At 40.4% G+C, this 25,116-nt stretch overlaps 1 protein-coding gene across 10 annotated transcripts in view; it reads right to left on the bottom strand.

Annotated features, from left to right (window-relative positions):
- The window catches only part of REPS2 (RALBP1 associated Eps domain containing 2), a 259,100-nt gene that overhangs the window by 87,165 nt on the left and 146,819 nt on the right, over positions 1-25,116 (bottom strand). For 4 of the 10 annotated variants that reach the window (XM_002719927.5, XM_051827618.2, XM_008272393.4 and 1 more), the window contains exons 9-13: positions 22,829-22,923; positions 13,571-13,640; positions 11,406-11,459; positions 6,161-6,206; positions 1,960-2,096 (exon numbers count right to left, since the gene is read on the bottom strand). In XM_002719927.5, coding sequence (XP_002719973.1) covers positions 1,960-2,096; positions 6,161-6,206; positions 11,406-11,459; positions 13,571-13,640; positions 22,829-22,923 — 402 coding nt within the window. The remainder of the gene's footprint in view (positions 1-1,959; positions 2,097-6,160; positions 6,207-11,405; positions 11,460-13,570; positions 13,641-22,828; positions 22,924-25,116) is intronic. The other 6 variants (XM_051827619.2, XM_051827622.2, XM_008272394.4 and 3 more) reach the window with 3 other exon arrangements.

Here is a 25,116-nt window from a genome sequence, read left to right as displayed (position 1 = left end):
TTGCAGTGCCGGCATCCCATGTGGGCACCAGTTTGAGTCCCAGCTGCTCCACTTCCGATCCAGCTCTCTGCTATGGCCTGGGAAAGCAGTAGAAGATGGTCCAAGTCCTTGGGCCCCTGCACCCTCATGGGAGACCCGGAGGAAGCTCCTGGCTTCAGATCGGTGCAACTCCGGCCATTGTGGCCATCTGGGGAGTAAACCAGTGGATGGAAGATCTCTCTCTCTCTCTCTCTCTCTTTCTCTCTCTCTGGTTCTACCTCTCTCTGTAACTTTCAAATAAATAAAATAAATCTTAAAAGGGGGGGGGGGGGTCAGGGGGTTTCGTCCTCACTGGTCAAGGGTGGCCACTGGTGACATGAAATCTCTGGAACTTGCAAGCCATGAGAATATGGGCCTATTAAGGTCTCAAGGCCAAACATATTGACATTCAGACTATGTTTCGCTCACCAAAACCTTTCCACTCTATGGAGTATTGGCCCTATTTCACAGATTAGGAATCTGACATACCAAAAGATTAACCCACTTGCAGAAAATCAGTTAATAAGCAGCTGAGTTGAGCTCCAAATCCAGTGTTGCCTCTTTCACTATTGGATGCAATGTGGTAAGTGCCACAACAGGTCCATTCTGAAATACAACAGGCATCTCCATGCTCAGTCACACAGCCTAAGACACACCTACAAACTTTCACCCTCCCTCCTTGCTTGGGAAAAACATTGAAATAGTTTCCCAGATTGTTTTAATATTCTTGCACCCACAGAAAAATATTCTAGGTCATAATCCACCAGCCATGTGAAATTTTTGTAGTGTCATCACATGTGGCGACTCCCACCCTAAATACCAGTTCCTGTGAAATTGTGCCAGAATGGGGATGAAAGTATGGGGGGAAATTTAAGGCAAATTTTTGTCTGATGAACTCATGGCAGAGAATCAATTTCATAGAGAGTTCAAGATTCTAGTATATTAAAAAACAATCTATAACTTTACTGTCAGGGGAGTACTTTATTAGAACAAATAAAACATGCTGAGCTCTGCCCAGACACAGAGGTCATGCTAATGTGTGAGCAAAGGAGTTTTTTTTCTTGCTTTAGTATAAAAGAAAATAATCTGCAAATCATTAGCATATGAGGCTGGCTTGATTTAAAATGCACATAGATACAGAAAAAGTTCCATGAAATTATTGTTATTTATAGTTTGCCCACAAGAGTCAGTGGAAATCCATGTTGTTCCCAAAATAACACTTGGGACAACACTGTGTCTATCACCTGCACTGAAGCAACAGCACCTCTGCCAGCTTCTGTTCCTTGGGTTCCCTAGTAGGATACCTCCTGCCTCTCAGGAAACTAAGGAAGCAGAAAGACTCCTTTGGCCTCTCCCACCTCCAGCCCAGCTGTACAGCTGTTAACTCAAAGAACTCCCTTTCCCAGAAGCCCCAGAGCAGCTCAGGAGAGGGGGCCTTTGTCCTAGACAGTCAGTCAGCTTTACAGACCCCCCCCCCCCAGCATTGAACCCTAACAGGACACAGGATCTTTATCCACAAGGATAAACTGCAGGAGAAGGCTCTGGCAAAACACTGATCACCAAGATCTATCATAGAAGAACTGTATAAGCATCTGAGGAACTGACAGACAGTGGTCTTGTTTACACATTACCATGATGCAGAGAACAAGACCCGGGCTGCACACTCAGTAGTTATGTGGAGTTGAAGCAATTTTATCGACTTGGTAGAAAATGTCATAATCCTTGATCCACAGCGAGTATGGGCAAGACTCCAGACACATGTGCTATTTATTTGTCTAGAATTGTTTTCCCACCCAAGAATGCCACAGCAATGTGAAGACATTCACAGGATGGGAAATGGCCAGGTCTGCTCTTTGGACTCACAAAGGCCTCTGTGGCAGACACACACCCACTGGCTCCAACAGGAAGGGGAAGGGCTAAAAGGGCAAAGGGGCACTTCACCTGGCACACTGGGTTGGAAGACTTTATTCAGATCCAAGGAGGAGGCTCTGGAATGAGTTTTCTGTGGCCGCGGTGGCGGGGTGGGAGGGTCCTCGCCCCTTTTCATGGCCTCTTCTATGGAAGTGCTAGAGTAAGATCTGCAGCAAAATAAGGGAAGGTCAGAAGGGAAATAGCAAAGCTTTACTCGCTGAAGTTGAGTCGAAAGGAAAAACCCCAAAGTCAAAGTAACTGCAAAGAACTGATGAGCTATAAATTCTACTATTCCCTAGATGCCACTATGCACAATAACTGTCCAAATGTAACCATGCGTTGGTGCTTTATAACCTCTTTGCACTTAATATCCCTTAGACCTAAATTGATCCCCCACCCCAAAAGCTTCATGTAAACTGAAATCGTTTCTATTACTATTGTTAATAAGAATAACATGTAAGCCCTCCAGCTTAGGTACTTCCATGTTTTAACAGAAGGGATTCATGGTATTAAGTGATAACGGAACTATTCTCCTGTTTACTTGCAAATATGACAGGCACATACAGAATTGGGACAGATAAGCTGAGGCTAAGAACTAAATATTCAAGGGAATATGCCACAGATGAAATCTAGGAAAGGAAAACACACATCAACCAGGTTGAAGGGTCCAGCTTGTCTTACCCTGAGAAACACAGGTTTAGGGAAATTTTCAAAGCCAAAGCCTCATTTAAAACTTTTTCTTCAACCTGTAACACAGCACAGCTAACTAGGCAACTTCTGAGACTGCAACTCTAATAATGACATTAAAGAAAAAGGAACTATGGGTGAAATGGTCATCTTTCCATTTGACTGTTTATTATACTCCTTGCCTATATTACCACGAAACTAGGATTTTTTGCTTAACTGTTCAACTGTTTATTTGGTGGAAAATTAAGCCCTTGACTGTAATATAAATTAAATACAAGTTATTGCAAAAACTGAGAGAGAGAGAGAGAAGCAAAGGAAGGCATGGAGAGAGGGGAAAGGGAGGGAAGGAGGAAGGGAAAATAATTCTATTTTAAGAATTGTATCTAAGAACTATTATTGAATTGTTAAAACTAAAATTAAATACATTTTTTAAAATCCTAAAAAATAAAACCATTGCTAAAAAAAAGAAAAAGGAATTAATATGTCAAAGGCCACATAACTAGCTACATAGATACAATTCAAATTCTAGTTTATTTCTAAATTGCATTTTTAAAATGTTTCCATACTGCCTATAAACAAGGGAAGAAACTGTTTGGTGTTAGCACCTGGATTATTTATTAGAGACCAACTTATTTTCTAAATTAATTCAGCTCTGTACATTAGTCTATTGATTAAGGATAGATTCAAGGACCAGTTCCCAATATGATGACCATAAATAGGATGTGTGTGCCTGTTCTATTCAGCTTTTGAGTTAACTTCACATCAAAGCAGAAAATGACTTCTTAGTCAGAGATATATCCTGGAGACATATTAACCTCAGAAAACTGTTTTCATATTTAGCTATTAGAGTAGCACTCAGGGGGCCGGCACCATGGCTCACTTGGTTAATCCTCTGCCTGCGGCGCCAGCATCCCATAGGGGCGCCAGGTTCTAGTCCCGGTTGCTCCTCTTCCAGTCCAGCTCTCTGCTGTGGCCTGGGAGGGCAGTGGAGGATGGCCCCAAGTGCTTGGGCCCCTGCACCCACATGGGAGACCAGGAAGAAGCACCTGGCTCCTGGCTTCGGATCGGTGCAGCGCGCCAGCCGTAGCGACCATTTGGGGGGTGAACCAATGTAAGGAAGACCTTTCTGTCTGTCTCTCTCTCTGCCTATAATTCTACCTGTCAAATAAAAAAAAAAAAGAGTAGCACTCAGGAAATTGGAATCTATCAATTACTATTAAGCTTCTTCTGTTCTTCACTGAGCTATTTCTGACAAAGTGAGCTTTTATTTTCCTAAATAAATATCTCCAGGTTTTTTGTGGTCGTCACAGGTATTGCCTGCCTTGTAAGGTTGCAATCTTTAATAAAGCCATCATAATGGCATGTAACATGCTCTGGGGTGGTCTCTGTAACAAAACTGGCTAAACAGATAGAGCCCAGGCAGACAGGAACTAGCAGAGAGAAATGTTCTAATACTTTCAATTAGAATCAAAGGGAATTGATATGAAAGGACAATGTTTTTCAATGGGCACTCTTAAAGAAGAAATTAGAGACAGAAATGAAAAGAACTTTCTATGCTACGTACAGGTTTAGTGGCATCTTTTACTTAAGAAAGAAAGAATGGTGGTGGCCACTGTGGCACAGCAGCTAAGTTGCTGCTTGGGACACACACGTCCCATATCAGAGTGCTGGTTCAAGTCCCAGCTATAGCACACACAATCCAGCTTCCTGAGAATGGAGTTTGGGAAGTAGCAGATGATGGTTCAAGTATCTGGGCCCCTGCCACTCATGTGGGAGACCCAGATGGAATTCTGGGCTCCTGACTTCGGCCTGGCGGAGTCCTAGCTGTTGTTGCCATTTGGGGAGTGAACCAGCCGATGGGAGATCGATCAATCTCAATCTCTCTCTCTCTCTCTCTCTCTCTCTCTCTCTGCCTTTTGTATAGATGAAAATAAAAAAGCAAAAAGGAAAGAATAATGTGTGTAAATAATGTATACACACATATAGTTAAGAACACTGTTCCATACCACATACCTCATTTCCATTTTCTTTACATATAACCTATGCTTATATTTTCATATGGAAAATTACTGAATATCAAAAATAAGTGAGACTGTATAACCATGACTGTAAACAATTAAAACATAATTGTAGGAAATTGATAAATGATGAATATAGTAGTGTTAAAATAGTGATTTTTCTTTTTTTTCTTACATTTCTATAAACTTAATTATTTTTCAAACAAAGGACAAAACAATTTGATTCTCTTGGCCTCAGTAAAGACCCCACTGGATGTAGTGAAAATAAAATCATTCAAATTACACCAGGAGACCGATTACTAAAAGATTAACATATAAAATTTAGTTGGACATGTTAATAATAGAATTTGTATCTATGAAATTTTTCAATTATAGTCTCTCCGGAAGAGAAGCTAAAACTGCAAAGCTCAATGTATGGTTACCATTAGTACACATAAGCATATTTATGCAATTCAAATGTTTTTTCTACTATGAAAGCGGATATACATTACTATCCCCACACTCCAAAGCTAGTATAGACTAATTTGCAAAAGAATCATTCTTTCCAAAAAAGGTGATTAATATGGTGACCAAAGAGAGTGACTATACATTTTCTTCCTACCAAATTGAATTATTATATTGTTTTTAAAAATAATATATATGTTTGTATCTTCTATAAACAAGGAGACAAAACTCCAATTTGCAAAACACAGACTTTTAAAAATAAAACTAAGGGTTAATTCTATGGTTTACAAAATATGAGACTTCCTTACATGTTGGTATTTTAAGCACATAAAATATAATCAGACTTAAATTCACTTATTCAGGAACATATCTAGTAGCTGAAAGGGGAGAAAAGTCACTAGGAGCCAAAGTAAAACCTAAAACCACACACATGTCCTGCAATTCTACTGCTGAAAAGTGACTCCCGTACGGCTTACCCTCCTTGATGCTGAACCCTATCAGTGTCTCTGTATTTCTCCTCGACCCCTGTCTCCAGAGTCTGGCATCAACTACGCCTCTGCCTTATTGGCTCCCCCTCTTCCACCAGCCTCTGACTACTTAAAAAGTGTAAAGATGAGAAGAGGTATTAAGACAGGCCCAAACACATGATAAGTACTACTTACCGGAAGCGTCAAGCCTCCTTGACATCATCATAAGCATTTTCTTTCCCTACTCTAGATTTTATTCCCCAGACCTGTTACTTTCTGATGTTAATATCCTGACAGAAGATTTCAATGTTAGTTACATTTGAACTCTATTTCCCTCTTTCCAAGCCACTTTCCCCCAGGCCATCTCACACAATTCCCTTCCTGCAGGAAGCCACAGGGAATGGGCTGCCATTGTCTAGTACTAATGGCCACAGAGGCTGGCCAGCACCACTGCAGATTTCAAACAACCCATGCACAACGAGTACAATGACCCACATCCTAAACTTCAAATCACAAGGGATAGGAGATGGTGGGTTGGGTTTTGGTTTAGGGTGTTTATTTCTAGGCAGGAATAAGGCACAAAGGGTATTGAAGCAGAAATTAAATAAACACTACCTGGATCTTGGTCTTGCTTTGAGACTGTTGGAATCCTTAGGAGTTGCTGAAACAAAGATTATTTGTTGTTTGCTTGGGTTTCATGTCTGCAGTTTAACAGGTTTATATGCTGCACCTGGGCTAGTACAGAACACATCAACAGGTAAATGCGAAGTACAAATGTCCATGTGGAAAATTTGCCGGCTTCCACATTTTCACAATTTCCTAATTTCATTTCTAAGCTAAAGGCATAATTTTTTAAAAAAGGAAGAAGAAGAAAGAAAAAAAAAACAACATATTTTTCCTTTTGTCAAACACTATCTCAGAAGCCATTCTCAAATCTAAGTTGATTAATGGAGACATTCCAGTATAAGAAGACAACCCTTTGGAAAGGTTGTCCTTTTAGGGTTCACACTTGAGGGTTTCCTGGTCTATCAATATAGAAAATACTGTGTTCCACTTTTCTGTTACCAAGTCAGTCCAAGAGTGCTATAGAATGAAATCATTAAAATATTTTGTTGGGGTCAGTGTTGAGGCACAGCAGGTTGGATCACTGCTTGAAACACTGGCATCCCATGCCGGAGTGCCAGTTTGAGTCCCAGCTGTTCCACTTTTGATTCAGCTCCATGCTAATACCCCTGGGAAGCCTGAGTCCCTGGGTCCCGGACCACATGTTGGGGACCCAGAGGGAGTTCCTAGCTCCTGATTTTGGCATGGCCCAGCCCCAGCCACTGTAGCCATTCAGGAAGTGAACCAGCAGATAAAAGAATGTGTGTGTGTGTGTGTGTGTGTGCACGCGCGCGCACGTGCGTTTCCCTCTCTGTTGCTCTGCCTTTCGACTAAATAAGTCATTTTAAAAAGTAAAATATTTGGGGGCTGGCATTCCAGTACAGTGGGTTAAGCCACCACCTGCAGCACCAGCATCCCATACGGGTGCCAATTCAAGTCCTGGCTGCTCCACTTCTGATCCAGCTCCCTACTAATGTGCCTGGAAGGCAGTAGAGGATGGCCCAAGTATTTGGACCCCTGCCACCCATGTGGGAGATCCAGATGGAGTTCCAGGCTTCTAGCTTCAACCTGGCCCATCCCTGGCTGTTGCAGCCGTTTAGGGAGTGAACCAGAGTGGAAGATGTAGCAGACTGATTTCTCTCTCTATCTTTATCTCCCCCCCACCATTTCTCATCTCTTTAATTCTGCCTTTCAAATAAATAAATACATCTTCTTTTACAAGTAAAATATTTTGTCAACCATATGACTTTTCCTCATCAAATCTAAATCATAAACTAAGTTGCTCACTACCAAAACCTACAGAGCCAACTTTCACGTTGCAAGTTGGGAACGGTAATGAGAAACATTAAGAGGACATCAATCCTCTTTTTATGTTTTCAATCCTCTTTGGAAGACAACTTTAGAAACCAAGAGCCATGCTAAAGTTTTACAAACATTGCAAATTTTTTCATCATAAAAATTCATATTAAAAGTGCTACTACTGAGGAACAAGGAGAAATTTATCTGCTTTTACAAACTCTTTCAAAAAGAAAATGTCTTCTGCACTACCCCATGCTCTTCTACATTGCTCCAAAGATAAAAACCTCCTTGCTGTGAAGCAGCCTGGACTGCTGGTGATCATTAAAGTTGTTGGGTTAGATAAGCAGGGCAGAAAGGAGAGCTGCAAATTCTCAGGAAAAGGCACAAGGCCAACTACCAATATATTCCCCTTAGACAAGGTCAGTTGCAGAAGAGATGGATTTCCTTCAACCAAAGCATTTTGACTTGTGAGAACATAAGTATCATTCAGTTCAATCAACTGGAACACTGCCACAGCCCTGGGAAGCATGAAAAGTCAACAGTCTAAGTCCCCTCTCACCCAATATTGTACACCCTACACCTGGATCTAGATAGAAAAATACCTCCCTCCGTATCTTCTACAAACCCCACACAACAAAGAAAGGAAGCCTTTGTGGGGCCTCTCTCCTAGCCAAGGAGTTAGCTGGCCAAACTCACCAGAGAGCTGTCCTCTGAGCAGGCTGCCTGCTGCTGACTTTATGTCCTTCTTCTCCTTTGGTACACACTGCTTTCAAGAAACACACAGGCAGGAGAGGTCCCGACTATGTTAAAATATTGTTCCCCAAAGCAGCAGACAATGGTGACCGTTAATTCCTTTGTCAACTGCCATTATCTTTGCTATTTTTGCTGGTGTATGGATGGGTGTGGAAGGGTGGGTGAGCTGTGCTGGTGAGAGATAGGCAGGCAGGCAGACAGATGGGGTAATGGTGTGGATGAGGAATGGAGAATCATGACCAGAGACCAGGTCAGGAGTCCTGAGGCCTACATGCTCCTTCTGGCTATGATGCTTTACCTCCCTGAACCTGTTTCCTCATCTGCAGAAAGACAATAAAAATGCTGCCCCTTTCTCACAGGGACAGATAAGAAGGTGAAGGTACTTTGAAAACTCAACTGATTTTAGCACTGCAAAATATCCCTAGTACTGAATGCATATACAAATAAAGGCTCAAAATTTTTCAAGCTTGGAATTCTGGTTTCTAAATTTAGTTTCTTCTAGGACAGCAAAGAAAATACTGGTGGGAGCAGGTAATAGAAGGAAAGAATTGCTCTACTCCAGTAAGACCACAGGGTGACAACTGGCAATGGAGCAGCCACTAGAACCACAATAGTTGTCCAAACAGTACATTGCAAAAACAAACTGACCTAGAATACCCTCAGCACACCTCAGAAACATCAAGATAAAGATCTCTATTACACAATGTGCTCTGTTGCATAGGTTGGGATGGCATACTGGTCAAGAAATCTCTTAGATTCCACTAATGCATACACCAACAATTAAAAGGCTAAGGTGTTTGGGAAAAATATTTAACAAGGAGTGTCCCCATTCCCTGGTAACACAGTACCACCTCATCTATCACCCACCACTTCATCATCATCATCATCATCATCATCACTACCACTAAATGTGGAAGAGCTGAAGAGAGAGATGCTACTTCTTCTGCTTACAAAAGTAGATCACAAGCAGCAGACAATACTGTTATAGTTAACTCTTCCACAGTCTCCAAGCCCCTGAAAGTCACACTCAGCTGCGGTTGGGTCTGAATATCTGCCCAAATCACAAGGGCACGCTATGTGGTGAATTCAGGCAGAAGTTAGCTGGAGAGAGGGAAGAAGAATGACAACTTCCTAGAATGTTCCAGGAATGTCACCTTTCCAGAAAATGGGAACAGGATTTAAGACCAAGCCTAAAGAATAATTCGAAAAGGCAGCAATTGAATTTATATTAACTGTCCATGTGGCATGAACAGACATCCAGAATTATACATCACCACCTAAAAACTCCAGTGTGTCATATAAGGAATCCAAACATTTCCCAGGAAAGGGTATTAAATATTTGTATGGTTGAGATTATGGATTCCCTCATATCAAGAAAGGGGCAGCAGTAGGAAGAATGAATTAGAAAACACATAACATGCTCCAGAAACAATGTGAGAACAATTCAGATATACTTTACACACTGAGGCACACCTGTTATATTTTGTCCTATTCAATAAAGGCATGTTAAAAATGAGATCCTTGGGGACGGTGCTGTGGCACAGCAGGTTAAAGCCCTGGACTGAAGCACCAGCATCCCATATAGGTGCCAGTTCTAGTCCCGGCTACTCCTCTTCCGATCTAGCTCTCTGCTATGGCCTAGCAAAGCAGTAGAAGATGGCCCAAATCTCTGGGCCCCTGCACCTGCATTGGAGATCTGGAAGAAGATCCTGGCTCCTGGCTTCAGATTTGCATAGCTACAGTCATTGCAGCCATCTGGGGACTGAACCAGCAGATGGAAGACCTCTCTCTCAGTCTCTACCTCTCTCTGTCTTTCAAATAAATAAAATCTTTTTAAAAAATGAGATCCAAATCTCAGGCCCCAGAGAACACTTGATATCATCAAAAAATATTACGAGTTGGGATCCTCAAAGGCTATTGGAAAATCACCAATTGAACACTCCAAATTTAAATAGCTTATACTAATTATCATGACATGAAGTGTCAACAATTGGAATCCATCTACTTTATCTCAAGACATCCAAGTTGGAAAAAACTGACCTCAAGAGTTTTCCTTACACAGAACATTTCCTCTATGATGAATGAATCCTAATCATTTTGAAAAGTCAAATTATATTGAGACTTTTCACAACTTTTGGAGTAATGAATCTATAGCCTTAATTTCTATTATGTAGCATCTTCTAAAGTCAGTAGTTCTTGAAATAGGCTGTGTACAAGAATCACTTGCCTAAAAATACAAATTCTTAGGCTCCATCCATGAAATTAATCATATAATCCCATTCATATTCTCCCTTTGTATCTTGTTCCCTCTCTCTCTCCCTCCCTCCCTCCCTCTCCCTGTCTCTCTCCCATTCCCAATCCCTCTCCTTCCCACAAGCCCTCTTCCAATCCCTCTCTTTTTTAAACCCTGAGTGACTTTGGTGTCTGGGAAATATTGTCTCATAAAATAAGCCTCAATGTTATATTGATGCATCTTTTTTATAAATGATAGCTAATCACAACAAACATGGTTTACTTATGAAATATGCAAAAGAGATAACAGTAAAAGACAAATAAGCAATTTCTTCATGTCCTCATAATCAGAGCTCCAAATAGTAAGGCCTTCCACGGCTACTCTGTTTTGAACTAGGTTTATCTTGGTTCAGCAATGTCTCCATTAAGAAAGCACTGAGGACACAGACCTAGACGTTCTCCACTGTTCCACAGATACAGTTCTGACATTCCCAGAAACTGGACAAACACAACTTTTATTTTTCTCCTTGGAATCTATTCCATGTACAAGCACATATACTTGCCTTCCTGGGAGCAAAATACAGCAAACGTATTTGAGATTTTTGTTTTGGAAATGGGGCACAACTCTAAGCCTCCAGTTGATCTTGCTCGACAAAGAAACCATCATATCTTATTGAAATCATCTCAGCTCCAAGCCTTCTCAACGTTACACTTAGTTACAAGATCCTAAATTCAAACTGAGTGATCCTTTTGGTAATACTCAAGCTCAGAACTGAAAAAGAAATCTCCATCTTCTCATACCCAAAAAGAGGGAAATGATCAAAAGCCAAAAGGTTCCCTTATAACAAAACACAAGACAAATATTTAGAGAAAATCAGACACACTAACACAAACTCAGAAATTTTGTGAAATTCTCATTTTGTTCAACTAGAAAGAATTATACAGAAAGTATATTAAAATGGTTTTCTCCTACCTGGATCCTCAGAAACATCTTTTGGTAAGGCTTCATTGACAGTACTTTTCAAAGCTAGTGATGTTTTGTTTCATTTTTGGGGAATAAGAAAGAGAAAAGAAAACCCATAAAATTTCATTTCTGAGGCATATTACACTAAAACAAAGAACCCCTTACTTATATCACTTATAAAAACAGGTCTTACAAACCTCTAGAAGCTGCTATAGCATTCACTGAAGCAATACAGCCTTCCCATAGCACAGAAATAGCTTCTCCTAAAGACAGCTTTAAAGATGAAGGACTATTTTTTAACTTTCTAGAGAGAGTGCCTCTATTTGCCAAGAAGAGCATTACCAGGAAGTATGTGGAATTTCCTCCTCTTCCATTCCTGACACTCAGATCAATGTTATGCGACTCTCTCAGGCTTCAACATATTTAGAACTGGCAGAACTATTCCACTGTGCAGGCAACACTAAGATCTACCAGTTAGGAGAGTGATCAGGGTAAATGCCTTTGCAGATAATGTCCAGTTCCACCTGCCTCTCCTAAGCTAGTATTTAAATACAGAGCATGCAATTATTCTTTCTTAATGGAAAACTTACTCTTCATATTTAAGCCCCATACAAAGCTGAATCAACGGCAGGTCTCAACAATAAAGCCTGAAATAGCTTCACTGACTTTTAGTCCCTTCAGATAAGCCTCTCTCTCACAGGTAGTAAATCAATATCAGATAACAGATAAATACTGGCTTGAGACTTCGAAAATATTGGTTCTTCTCCTAGTTATTTTTCTTACCAACTAAGCAAATGATGCACACTGCCTGAACTTCAGTTTATTCAGCTTTAAATACTGCATGATAAAACATACCAATCTCCATTCATTTTTTGAGGACTGAATAAGACGGTGCATAAGGACACACCTAGTAGATGACAAAGCCTTACCAAAGTATATGGGATGGGGGCAGAGGACCCCTCTTATACTTCTAGATATTGGCAGTTCTAGATATTGGCTGTGCTGCACTGCTTGTCAGCTGCACAGTAAAATAAACATATTATAGCTGGCTCCATGTCATATTTGCACACCCACAAAGTCACTGAGAAACAGATAAATCCAAGAAGCTCTTTCCACAAGAGAATTTCTTTGTGGATTAGACCTGTATAGAAATGTACACTGGGGCCAGCGCCATGGCGGACTTCGTTAATCCTCCACCTGCGGCACCAGCATCCCATATGGGCACCGGGTTCTAGTCCCGGTTGCTCCTCTTCCAGTCCAGCCCTCTGCTGTGGCCCGGGAGGGCAGTGGAGAATGGCCCAAGTGCTTGGGCCCTGCACCCGCATGGGAGACTGGGAGGAAGCACCTGGCTCCTGGCTTTGGATTGGCTCAGAGTGCCGTCCGTAGCGGCCATTTTGGGGGTGAACCAATGTAAGGAAGACCTTTCTCTCTGTCTCTCTCTCAAACTGTCTAATTCTACCTGTCAAATAAAAAAAAAAAAGAAAAGAAAAAGAAATGTACACTGATGTTCTGGGATCACATTTGCCAATACAAGATGTTAAGCTCTCAATTATTTCAGCCTGTAGTCATTTGCTAATTTGTATGACCAGATTCCAAAAAAGGTATCAGAGTGGGGCCGGCACCATGGTATAATAGGTTAAGCCTCAGTTGCAGCGCCAGCATCCCATATGGGTGTTAGTTTGGGCTGTTCCACTTCCGATCCAGCTCCCTACTAATGGCCTAGGAAAGCAATGAAAGATGCCTAAGTGTTGGGCCCCTGCACCCACGTGGGAGACCCAGAAGAAGTTTCTGGCTCCTGGCTTCAGATCAGCCCAGCTCCAGCCATTGTGGCCATTTGGCGAATGAACCAGTAGATGGAAGACCTCTCTATCTCTCCCTCTTTCCATCTGTAACTCTGTCTCTCTAATAAATAAATAAATTTTAAAAAAAAAGGTATCAGAAAGGCCTGAGTGTCAGCAGTGACTAAGGGGCCAATGAGCTGAAAGGCTCTGGACACTGAAGTTCTTGGTACCAGCTTAGGAACTATAGTTTTATGACAACAATATGAACTACATAATCTGGCCAAACATGTGGAAAACTGTCCTCACATGCTCTAGAAGCTGTCATTCCAAGACAAGTGGATAAGAAAGCAGAGGAACAATGTTCTTAAAGGAATAAATTTATTCTTTTCATACCTTGTTTGTCATCACTGGTCACATCTTGGGTAGGGACAGGAAAGTCAGCTGTGTCTTTAACAGACGTCTTCTTGGAAAAGAAGAGTAAATGAATTATACAGGTTGGAATGGAAATTAAGTGACATGCATATAAGATAAAAATGTTTGAAAAGCTGTATTTCTTGTAAACATTTCTGTCTTGGTTAAATCCTAACAGTTAGCATTTAACACTATCTTATTTTTTAAGTAGGTAACAAGATATAAATCAATATGTATTGAAATTGTTACATACACAGAGGAGAAAATGGTGATGCCAATCAAGTCATATATAGAGAAAATACATTAAATCTGAATCTTAATTGAGATTTAGTCAGATATTTCCATAGCATTTATCCTTCCAGCTAAGGACAAACTTGTCCTTTAGGTGCTTTCTTACAATAAGACAGAATTTCTGACAAGTGGCTCTATAATGTGGCTGTTTCCCAGGATCTGCCATACAGAGGGTGTGAAATCCTGATTAAAATAGGCTTCTTGTGGATCAGAATTTTCTCCTATCTTACAAATGTAGAAGTTCTCACTTATACTAACTAGATAAATACCCAAATAGATCAAGTATGAATTTATCTAAAATTATTTGATGTCTACTTCTCATAAATTGATTTCTTATAAATTCTAAAATACATGCATTCTTGTTATGGTTAATAATAATGAATAGTATACTTCAAAAATTGTTTTAAAAAACAAAAGTGGATTTTAACTGTTCTTACCACCAATAAAGAAAAACCATATAACTATATAAGGTTATATGTGATTGCGATAACCATTCCACAATGTATATATCTCAAAACATTGTAAATATATATAATTCTGACAATTATACCCCAATAAATCTATAAAAATATGTATTCTGCCGGCGCCGTGGCTCACTAGGCTAATCCTCCGCCTTGCAGCACCGGCACACCGGGTTCTAGTCCCAGTCGGGGCGCCAGATTCTGTCCCGGTTGCCCCTCTTCCAGACCAGCTCTCTGCTGTGGCCAGGGAGTGCAGTGGAGGATGGCCCAAGTGCTTGGGCCCTGCACCCCATGGGAGACCAGGAGAAGTACCTGGCTCCTGCCATTGGATCAGTGCGGTGCGCCGGCCGCAGCTCGCCGGCTGCGGCGGCCATTGGAGGGTGAACCAATGGCAAAGGAAGACCTTTCTCTCTGTCTCTCTCTCTCACTGTCCACTCTGCCTGTCAAAAAAAAATGTATTCTATCAAACCAAAATTGACAAATGAGATTACATCAAGCTAAGAAGCTGCTGTACTGCAAAAGAAATACTCGGCAAAGTGAAAATGCAGCTGACAGAATGGGAGAAAATATTTTCAAACTATGCAACTGATAAAGGATTAATATCCAGAATCTACAAAGAACCTAAAAAAATCAACAACAACAAAACAAACAACCCAGTGAAGAAATGGGCAAAGGATTGAAGAGGCATTTTTCAAGAAAGGAAATTCAAATGGCCAATAGACACATGAAAAAATGCTCAAGATCACTATCCATTAGGTAAATGCAAATAAAAACCACATGAGGTTTCATGTCACCCCAGTTAGATTGGCTCTCATAGACACTGTGGCAAAAAATGACCTAAATGAAAGATCTCTGTGAGTGAGATCACCAGAGGAAAGAACGGGCCATCAAAGAAGGAGGTACCTTTCTCTGAAGGGAGGAGAGAACTTCCACTTTGACCATGTCTTTGTCTAAATAAAGTCAGAGTTTGTGAACTCAAGAGGCTTCCATAGCTTTGGCAGCTCATGACAACAGCCTCAGGTGATTACTGATGTCATAAATAAGAGTGTCAACTGTTAAATCAACAACAGGAGTCACTGTGCACCTACTCACCATGTAGAACCTCTGTCCTTAAAGTGTTGTACCACGAAAATTAACAGTAAAACTAGTCTTAGAACAGTACTTTATACTTTGTGTATCTGTGTGGGTGCAAACTTTTGAAATCTTTACTTAGCATAGAGTTTATCTTCTGTATATAATGATAATTAAAAATCAATCTTAACGAAGAATGGGAAGAGAGAGAGAGTAGGAGATGGGATGGTTTGTGGGTGGGAGGGTGGTTATGGAGGGAAGAACCGTTATAATCCAAAAGTTGTACTTTCAAACTTATTAAATAAAAGTTTTATATAAAAAAAAAGAATGGCTCTCATACAGAAATCGACCTACAACCAATGCTGGCTAGGCTGTGGAGGGAAAGGTATCCTATACTACTGTTGGTGGGAATGCAAACTGGTATAGCCACTGTAGAAGAAAATATGGAGATACCTCAGAAATCTGAATATAGACCTACCATATGATCTAGCCATCCCACTCTTGGGAATTTATCCAAATGAAAAGAAATCAGCATATGAAAGAGTGATCTGTACCCCATGTATATTGCAGCTCAATTCACAATAGCTAAGATATGGAATCAATGCAGATGTCCACCAATGGATGACCAGATAAGGAAATTATAGTACATATACACTGTAGAATACTACTCAGTGGTAAAAAAAAAAAAAAGAAATCCTGTCGTTTGCAACAAAATGTATACAACTGGAAGCCATTATACTTAGTAAAATAAGCCAGTCCCCAAAAGACAAATACCATATGTTTTCCTTGATCTGGGGGTAACTAATAGAGTACCTAAAACGTGATGTATTGAAGTGAAATGGACATTTTGAGATTCAATGATCATTTACAGCACTTGTCTCCACAACTGAGGAACAGTTTTTTTTTTCCTTCATACTATTTGTTGAACTCTTTTTACTTAGTGTGGGGTTAACCTTATGAGTATAAAGTAAATTTTTACAATGATCTGTTTTCAGTTAAGAGTGGGAATAGGAGATAGAGGAGGAAAAAGGGTGGGTGCATGGGTGGGAGGGAGGTTACGGTGGAATGTATCACTATGCTCCTGAATCTGTATATAAGAAAAACATGACATTTGTATACCTTAATTAAAATTTTAATAAAAAATAAAATATGCATTCTAATGCCTCTGATAAATTTAAAGAATAATATAGGTTCATATTTGCTTTATTTATAAATACAAACTCTGGAAAGATACATAAGAATTGAAAGGTGGGGACTGGCATTTTGGCATATGAAGTAAAAATGTCACCTGAGACACTAGCATCCCATATGGGCACTGGTTAGAGTCTAAGTGCTCTATTCCCATCTAGCTCCCTGCTAATGGTCTGGGAAAGGCAGCAGAGGATGGTCCAAGTATTTGGGTCCTCGTCATCCATGTGGGAGAGATGGACGAAGCTCCTGGATCCAGGGCTTTGGCTTGGCCAAGCTCTGGCTGTTGTGGTCATCCAGAGAGTGAACCAGTGGATGGAAGATAACTTTTTTTTTTTTGGACAGGCAGAGTGGACAGTGAGAGAGAGAGACAGAGAAAAAGGTCTTCCTTCGCCGTTGGTTCACCCTCCAATGGCCGCCGCGGCCAGCGCTGTGGCCAGTGCACCGCGCTGATCTGAAGCCAGGAGCCAGGTGCTTATCCTGGTCTCCCATGGGGTGCAAGGCCCACGCACAAGGGCCATCCTCCACTGCACTCCCGGGCTACAGCAGAGAGCTGGCCTGGAAGAGGGGCAACCGGGAAAGAATCCGGTGCCCCGACCGGGACTAGAACCCGGTGTGCCGGCACCGCTAGGTGGAGGATTCGCCTATTGAGCCACGGCGCCGGCCGGAAGATAACTGTTGTTCTCTCTCTTTAACTCTTTCAAATAAAAGAAAATAAATATTAAAAATAACAATAATTGAAAGATGACTTTGTATGGGAGAAAGGAATGGGAAAAGGACTTGACACCAAATGCCTTTTGAAATTCTTTATATTTTGAACACATCCAGAAAGCAAATAAAGACAAATTTAAAAACTCCAAGGAAGGAGAGTAAATTCCTGGAACTGTCTGATGCTCCAAAAGGTTAGTTGGTTTAGCACTCAGAATCCAAATGATCCCAGAGAAAATAACAATGTTGCTATTTTTACACTGCTCCAAAAAACAAAGTTATAGCACTAGTTGGTGATAACTGGACCTAGGATTTAACAATGCTCAGTCAGATCATTCTTGGCACCACAATGAAGCCTCCAGATAAAATGTCCTATTCGGAGTCTGCTATCTTCAATGTAATAGACAATGTATCTTAGTGTATTTCATTGCATTCTCACACCTAGATTATAAACCAGACCCCTTTGGAGAAAAAAATGATTTATTAATAAACAATGTAGATTTATATATCCAAAACATTTGCTGAAACAAATTTAAAATCTATGTAAGTGGAAGGACATTGCATGTTTATGAATCAACAGATTTAATACCATTAGGATTGGCAATATTCTCTAAATTGATCAACATATTCATTGTAATTATTCTCAAATTTTTGGTACAATTTGATAACCTTGTCCTAAACTTCAGATGAAACTTCAAGGGAGCCAGAATAACTAAAACATTCTTGAAAAAGAAGAGCAAAGTTAAGTAATTTATACTTCCAATTTCAAAAGTTACCATAAAATTACAGTAATTAAAGACAGTGTGGTTCTGGCATAATCATAACATATAGATCAATGAAAGAACTGAGAATTTAGAAAAAAAACCCTTACATTTATAATCAATTGATTTTCAATAAGGGGGCAAGAAAATTCAATAGGGGATATGTGTATTTTTCTTTTTTTTTTGGATATGTGTATTTTTCAACAAGCAGTGTTGGGAGAACTAAATATTCACAAAAAAGAATTAAGTTAGAACCTTTCCTCAGAGAATATATTAAAAAAAAAAACTCAAAATGGATCACAGACCTAAAACTAAAATTAAAAATTATTAGAAGAAAATACATAAATAAGTCTTTATGATCTTGTAGTAGGCAACAGTATCTTAGATATGATACCAAAATGCAAAGAATACTTACAACTCAATAATAGACAATGCAATGTAAAATGGAACACAATTTTAAAATGGACAAATGATTTAAATAGACAAAAAAGATACACAGATGGCTAATAATCGCACAAGAAGATGTTTAACATTAGTCATTAGGAAATTCAAATCAATTTTGAATGGCTAAAATAAAAAAGAGAAAACAAGTGTTAAACAAGAATATAGGGAAATCAGAACCCCCATACATACTTTACATAGTGCAGCTGCTATGTAAAGCAGTTTGGAGGTTCCTCAAAAAGACAAACACAGGGCAGGGTCTTAGTCTAGTTGTTAAGACACTATGTTCCATAGAAGAGTGCCTGAGTCCAACACCTGGCTCCAGTTCCTGACTCTAAGTTCCTACTAATGTATATCCTAAAAAGCAGCAGTGATGGCTCAAGAGATTGGATCCATGCCACATACATGGGAGACCTGGATTGAGTTCACAGATCTCAGTATCACCCCAGCCTAGCCCTGGCTGTTACAGGCACTTGGGGAATGAACCAGCAGATGAAGATCTATCAGCCTGTATCTGTCTGTCTGTCTGTCTCTCTCTCTCCCTCCCTCCCTTCCCCCTTCCTCTGAAATTGAAAAGAAGTTAAATACAGAGATATAATTCAACAACTCTACTCATGGATATCTACTCAAGAGAATTGAAAACATACTCATGTGCACATAAAAAGTTACCCATGTATGTTCATAGCAGCATTATATATAATAGCCAAAAGAGCAAGCAATCCAAATATCCATCAACTGATGAATGGACAAACAAAACCTGCCACATCCACATAATGGAATATTTTTCAGAAATAAAAATGAAGGAAGCATCAGTGCATGCTATGACATGAGTGAATCTTTTTTTTATTTGACAGAGTTAGACAATGAGAGAGAGAGAGAGAGAGAGAGAGAGAGAGAGAGAGAATTTCCTTCCATTGGTTCACCCCCTAAATGGCCGCTACAGCAGGAGCTACGCTGATCTGAAGCCAGGAGCCAGGTGCTTCCTCCTGGTCTCCCATGGGGTGCAGGGCCCAAGCACTTGGGCCATCCTCCACTGCCTTCCCGGGCCACAGCAGAGAGCTGCACTGGAAGAGGAGCAACCGGGACTAGAACCCGGCGTCCATATGGGATGCCAGCACTGCAGGCAGAGGATTAACCAAGTGAGCCACAGTGCCTACCCCATGAGTGAATCTTAAAGAAGTAAATCACTAAATTCCACATGATTCCCTTTATATGAAATCTCTAGAATAGGCAAATCTAGAGACAGAGAAGAGATTAGTGATTATCAGAGGCTAGTGAGGAGGAGGGAATATGCAATGACTGCTAACGAACATAGTTTCCCTTTATAGAAATGAAAATGGACTAAAATTACATTGTAGTGATGGTTGAACAACTGTATAACATAGTAAACACCACTGAAAAGTATACTTTATATGTGTATGCTATGTGAACTATATCTGAATAAAGCCATTTGAGAGAGAGAGAGAGAAAGAAAGAAACCCAGTAACCTAAGAAACACTGCTAATAAGGAGCAGACCTGAATTCTTGGTGAAAGTAAGTACAGGGTTATAGCTTTGCCATCTTTAGAATAAGATGTACCTGCTGGAGCTGGCGCTGTGGCGTAGTGGTTAAAGCCGCTACCTGTGGTGCCAGCATTCCATATGGGTGCCGGTTTGAGTCCCAGCTGCTCCACTTCTGATCCAGCTCTCTGCTATGGCCTGGGAAAGCAGTAGAAGATGGCCCTTGCACCCATGTGGGAGATCCAGAGGAGGCTCCTGGCTCCTGGCTTCAGATATGTGCAGCTCTGGCCATTGCAGCCAGTTGGGGAGTGAACCAGCAGATGGAAAACTGACTCACTCACTCTCTCTCTCTCTCTCTCTCTCTCTCTCTGCCTCTCCTCTCTGTGTAACTCTGACTTTCAAATAAATAAATAAATGTTTTTTTTTAAAAAAAAGAATACGATGTACCTGCTAAGCAAACTTCCCATGACCTGAGATTGAAATCAGCTGCAGCTTCCTGCACAAGCACACCTATACTAGAGTCACTGCTCACAGGACTGGTACCAAAACAGATTTAAATTTCAAGCATTTATGACAGATTAAAGGAATGATGGAATAGTTAATAGCTTAGAACATATGATACTTAATCATGAGCTATGAAAATCTGACCTAAACTCCTTGAATGGCCATTCCACCAATTAACCTTATTAATTCACCAGGGAGTTCTGCTTATTATGTTTGTTATCTAAAACACCACACCCCCAGTACTAACAATTTAGTTGGAAAAGACGGTATTTGGATTGTCGTTTTGTTGATTAGACAGGGAGAAAAGAGTAGGTAGAATTTGTCCAGGTAAAGTATACAAAAAATATATAAAACTAACTGCATATAATGGCCATAAAGGTGAATATATAATGTCATCAAGGACATCAGTGCTTGTATGTATGTGTATAAAGCAGACCTTCTGGTCACCTGCATATTTGCTTTCTTTTCCTTTTAGATAGATGATAAATGACTGTATGGGGAAAGCAACATGAGTCAGCAACATAATTTTTACCCCCAAACAATCAGTATTATTTGTCTCTGTTGGAAGAGCAAAGACTATCTAATATCATGGTAAGTTGGAATAACATGTTTATATAGAAATAAGAACTTATGACATTATTATGACAATCATCTAACCACCTCATAAATTTATATAAGCAGGAGCGCCAAGATGGAGAGGGAGAGGGAGAGGGAGAGGGAGAGGGAGAGGGAGAGGGAGAGGGAGAGGGAGAGGCCAACACAACTGTTTCTGAACACCACAGAAGCATCAACTCTGGCTTGATTAACAAACCTCTCCAGACACTGCCAGGAGCCCCAGGGTAAACTGAGGGCCAGGGAAAGCAACAAACTATTATATGAGTATTTGCTTCTTCATCATATGAGTTCTATAGACAAAGACATTTTAAAAACCAAAAGTCTTCAAATGTGCACCTGTAACTCCTCCTGAAATCACTTCCTTTATATATTATACCCATGAGAAGAAATCTGCTGAGGAAAGTAGCATGAAGGATCCAACTCCAAGAAATCAGTAGAGTGTCAAGGAAAGATGCTCATCAGAGGGTGGACTGGCAGGCTCACAGGTGAGTGAAAGATGACACGGATGACACATGCTATAGGCACAGAGCCACATGTGAGGGAATAAACAATCACAAAGGGTCACAAGCAATTAAGGAAATGTCCCTTTATCTTGCTGTTGACTTTTATCATCTTGCAATGGTTTCAATCAGAGCCCAGGGACTCTAATAAGAATTTGTGAATGAACTTCCATTTATTAAGCATTTCCAGATAGTTTTTTGGATGAGAATAAGAGACATCAAAGTTATCACATCGGCCGGCGCCGTGGCTCACTAGGCTAATCCTCTGCCTTGTGGCGCCGGCACACCGGGTTCTAGTCCCGGTCGGGGCACCGGATTCTGTCCCGGTTGCCCCTCTTCCAGGCCAGCTCTCTGCTGTGGCCCGGGAGTGCAGTGGAGGATGGCCCAGGTGCTTGGGCCCTGCACCCCATGGGAGACCAGGAAAAGCACCTGGCTCCTGGCTCCTGCCATCGGATCAGCGCGGTGCGCCGGCCGCAGCGCGCCGGCCGCGGCGGCCATTGGAGGGTGAACCAACGGCAAAGGAAGACCTTTCTCTCTGTCTCTCTCTCTCACTGTCCACTCTGCCTGTCAAAAAAATTTTAAAAAAAAGTTATCACATCAGCAATCATAATGGTGATGATGACAGCGGTGATGATAAGTAACAACTCTTATTTATTGATTCATAGCTAATGATCACTTGGCTAAGCAGTTCCATTAATGGCCCAACGTTACAGGGATTCTTTAAGTTTCTCTTGTGGATCATCCAAATCAGCCTTCATTTGGTCCAAAAGCTTAAAAAACGTGAGGGAGCTCTAAATGTGATTTGGATCCCTCACATATAGTTCTCAGACCTCTTCTCAAAACTATTCTGGTTCATTATGCCTTGTGTAGCTACTAAAAATAGAACTTAAATTGTTTACCAGGGAATTAAAACTTGGTTAAAATAAACAACTTGATTAGCATTTTCTGGTTCATTTTGGCTATATACCTCTAAAAGGTCAAGGGATCACGTTGCATACTTCAGTTTCAAACAAAAAGAAAAAAATAACTATAGACTCACTTGGCGTCTAGATTTAAAAAGCTAAATCTCGAAGTAACGACCTGGTATAAAGTGAAAATGTTATAAAAGTTCATTTCCAAAGTTTGGCTTTAAAAAAAAAGCACAATTCAATGGATTTAATTCTACACAATCCTTTTTTATTAACATAATGAGATCTTTTACCTCCATCCGATTCAAGTCACGAGGCTGTTGAATTGCTGGCACTGACTCAGAATAAGAATCAAATAATGCACACTCCCACTTGGGCTTAGGAAAAGCTAAGAAGAAGCAAAAAGGATACATAAGAATGTGTATTTCCTATTAGATTTTCTGTGCTTTTTAAATGTAACAACAAAACCAACTAGCTCCTATATACTACTTGTAGTACCAATCATGTTGAGGTAGGCTCTTTACATATACAGCCCAGCACCTCCATCATCCCCATTTTACACACGATGAAACTGAGGAACAGGAAAGTTATGCAACTTACTTAATGTCATATAGCCGGTAAATGGAACAGAAGGGACTTGAACTCCCAGCAGTCAGGCTGAGGGCCCTTGCTCCTAGCACAACAGGCATTTTCCACATGAATGATCACTATCACAATATTGAAGCATTAACTATGATACTAATATAATCTGTACATATTGTAACTATGGTGAAAGTATGAATGCTATACACATTATTAAGGAAATAATTCATTTTAGCTATTATTGGAAATAAACAAGATCCTATAATAATGTATGCCCAAGATAACTTTGTATAATACAATGTTCTTAGGTTAGCAGGAATAACAAAAAGCAAAATCACAAATTCTTATTGGTTTACAAGAAAATAAAACCACATTATGAGTTTCTTCTAATGTGCAACAGTGACAATGGCTGTTAGTTGAGTAGCTGAGTGAATTAGCATGAGGAAAAATCATGCTACTTGGGGAGCTAATTACCTAACACCAGACTAATTCTTAGAAGCAGATTAGGCTTTGCCACTTTGTTACAAAGTAATTAAGAAATGTGTGGGGCCAGCGCTGTGGTGTGGCGGGTGAGGCTGCCGCCTGCAGTGCCGGCATCCCATAATGGGCGCCAGTTTGAGTCCCGGCTACTCCACTTCCAATCCAGCTCTCTGCTATGGCCTGGGAAAGCAGTGGAGGATGACCCAAGTCCTTGGGTCCCTGCACACATGTGGGAGACCCGGAGGAAGCTCCTGGCTCCTGACTTCAGATCGGCGCAGCTCCAGCCATTGCGGCCAGTTGAGGAGTGAAACAGCGGATGGAAGACCTCTCTCTCTCTGCCTCTCCTTCTCTCTGTGTAACTCTGACTTTCAAATAATAAATTTTTTTTAAAAAGAAGAAATGTCTCAATAGCTAGAAATTTGTCCATATTGTGAATAGGAAAAGCAGATTGGGGTAGGTAATAAACAGAAGCTACAAATCAAATTTGTCAAGACAAGCTATTAGGAAATCAAATTTTAATGCAATGTTCAAAAAACAGTTTTTGAATCAAATGTGAAAAATGGATTGGCACTGTTTTTAAGCCATCCCTACCTCCCACCCCAACCAGGGACAGAAATGCAAACATCCTTCTGAGGTCAAGGACTGGCCACACGGAGCTGGGTGCAAGCACCTGCATTTGTTCACTGGCTTACCCTGGTCTGACATGTCACTGCTATCCAATGGGAAACCATGAGCCTGTGTGATTTTTCTGACCATATCTGGTGGTCTGTTTTCCTTGGTAAAAACTCAATAAAGTACTTTTCAGAGCACCATTCCCCAACCCACTCCCAAGAGCAGAAAAAAAAGTAAGGTATACAAGCTAAATTGACATTTTGAGATTGATTATTGTTTATAGCCCTTGTTTATACTCTTGAGGAACAGTGCTTTTTCTACTTACTATTTGTAGAATTCTTTATTTAGTGGAGGGTTAAGCTTGTGATTATAAAGTAAATTAAAAGTATATTTTATAAAAATTAAATGAAAAGTAAGAAAGGAAGGGAGAGGGAGGGTGGGACTAAGGGAGGGAGGGAGAGCAGGGTGGGAAGTACATGCTCTTAAATCTATATATGAAATACATGAACTCTGTTCCCCTTGCATAAATTTTTTAATGTTCCCAAATAATGAGGACAATGATAAAGACAATTCAATGATACCAGTAACTGATGGGCTTATTGCCAAGACTTTATTGATCTACTTGTCTACAAAAATAAATCTCCTTTCACACACATACACACAAAAAGAATAGCTTTAACCAATATAAGATATTCCTTTCTAGTCTCCCAATCAGTGCTCTGACTAGAATGGTATGCATGATTAATGCCTTATCATGAGAAAGTCTTTCCATATAGAAAGTGAACACTTTTATTCTTAAGTGCTGAAACTTAACTGAAAAGTGATCACTGTTAAATGTAAGAGAGGGAATAAGAGAGGGAAGAGATGTGCAATTCAGGACATGTTCAAGCTGACTTACCTCAAACAG

This window comes from Oryctolagus cuniculus, chromosome X, assembly GCF_964237555.1.
Source record: "Oryctolagus cuniculus chromosome X, mOryCun1.1, whole genome shotgun sequence".
Lineage (NCBI taxonomy): Eukaryota > Metazoa > Chordata > Mammalia > Lagomorpha > Leporidae > Oryctolagus > Oryctolagus cuniculus.
The sequence above is the reverse complement of the archived record's forward strand: the minus strand, read 5'-3'. Positions and strand labels throughout refer to the sequence as shown.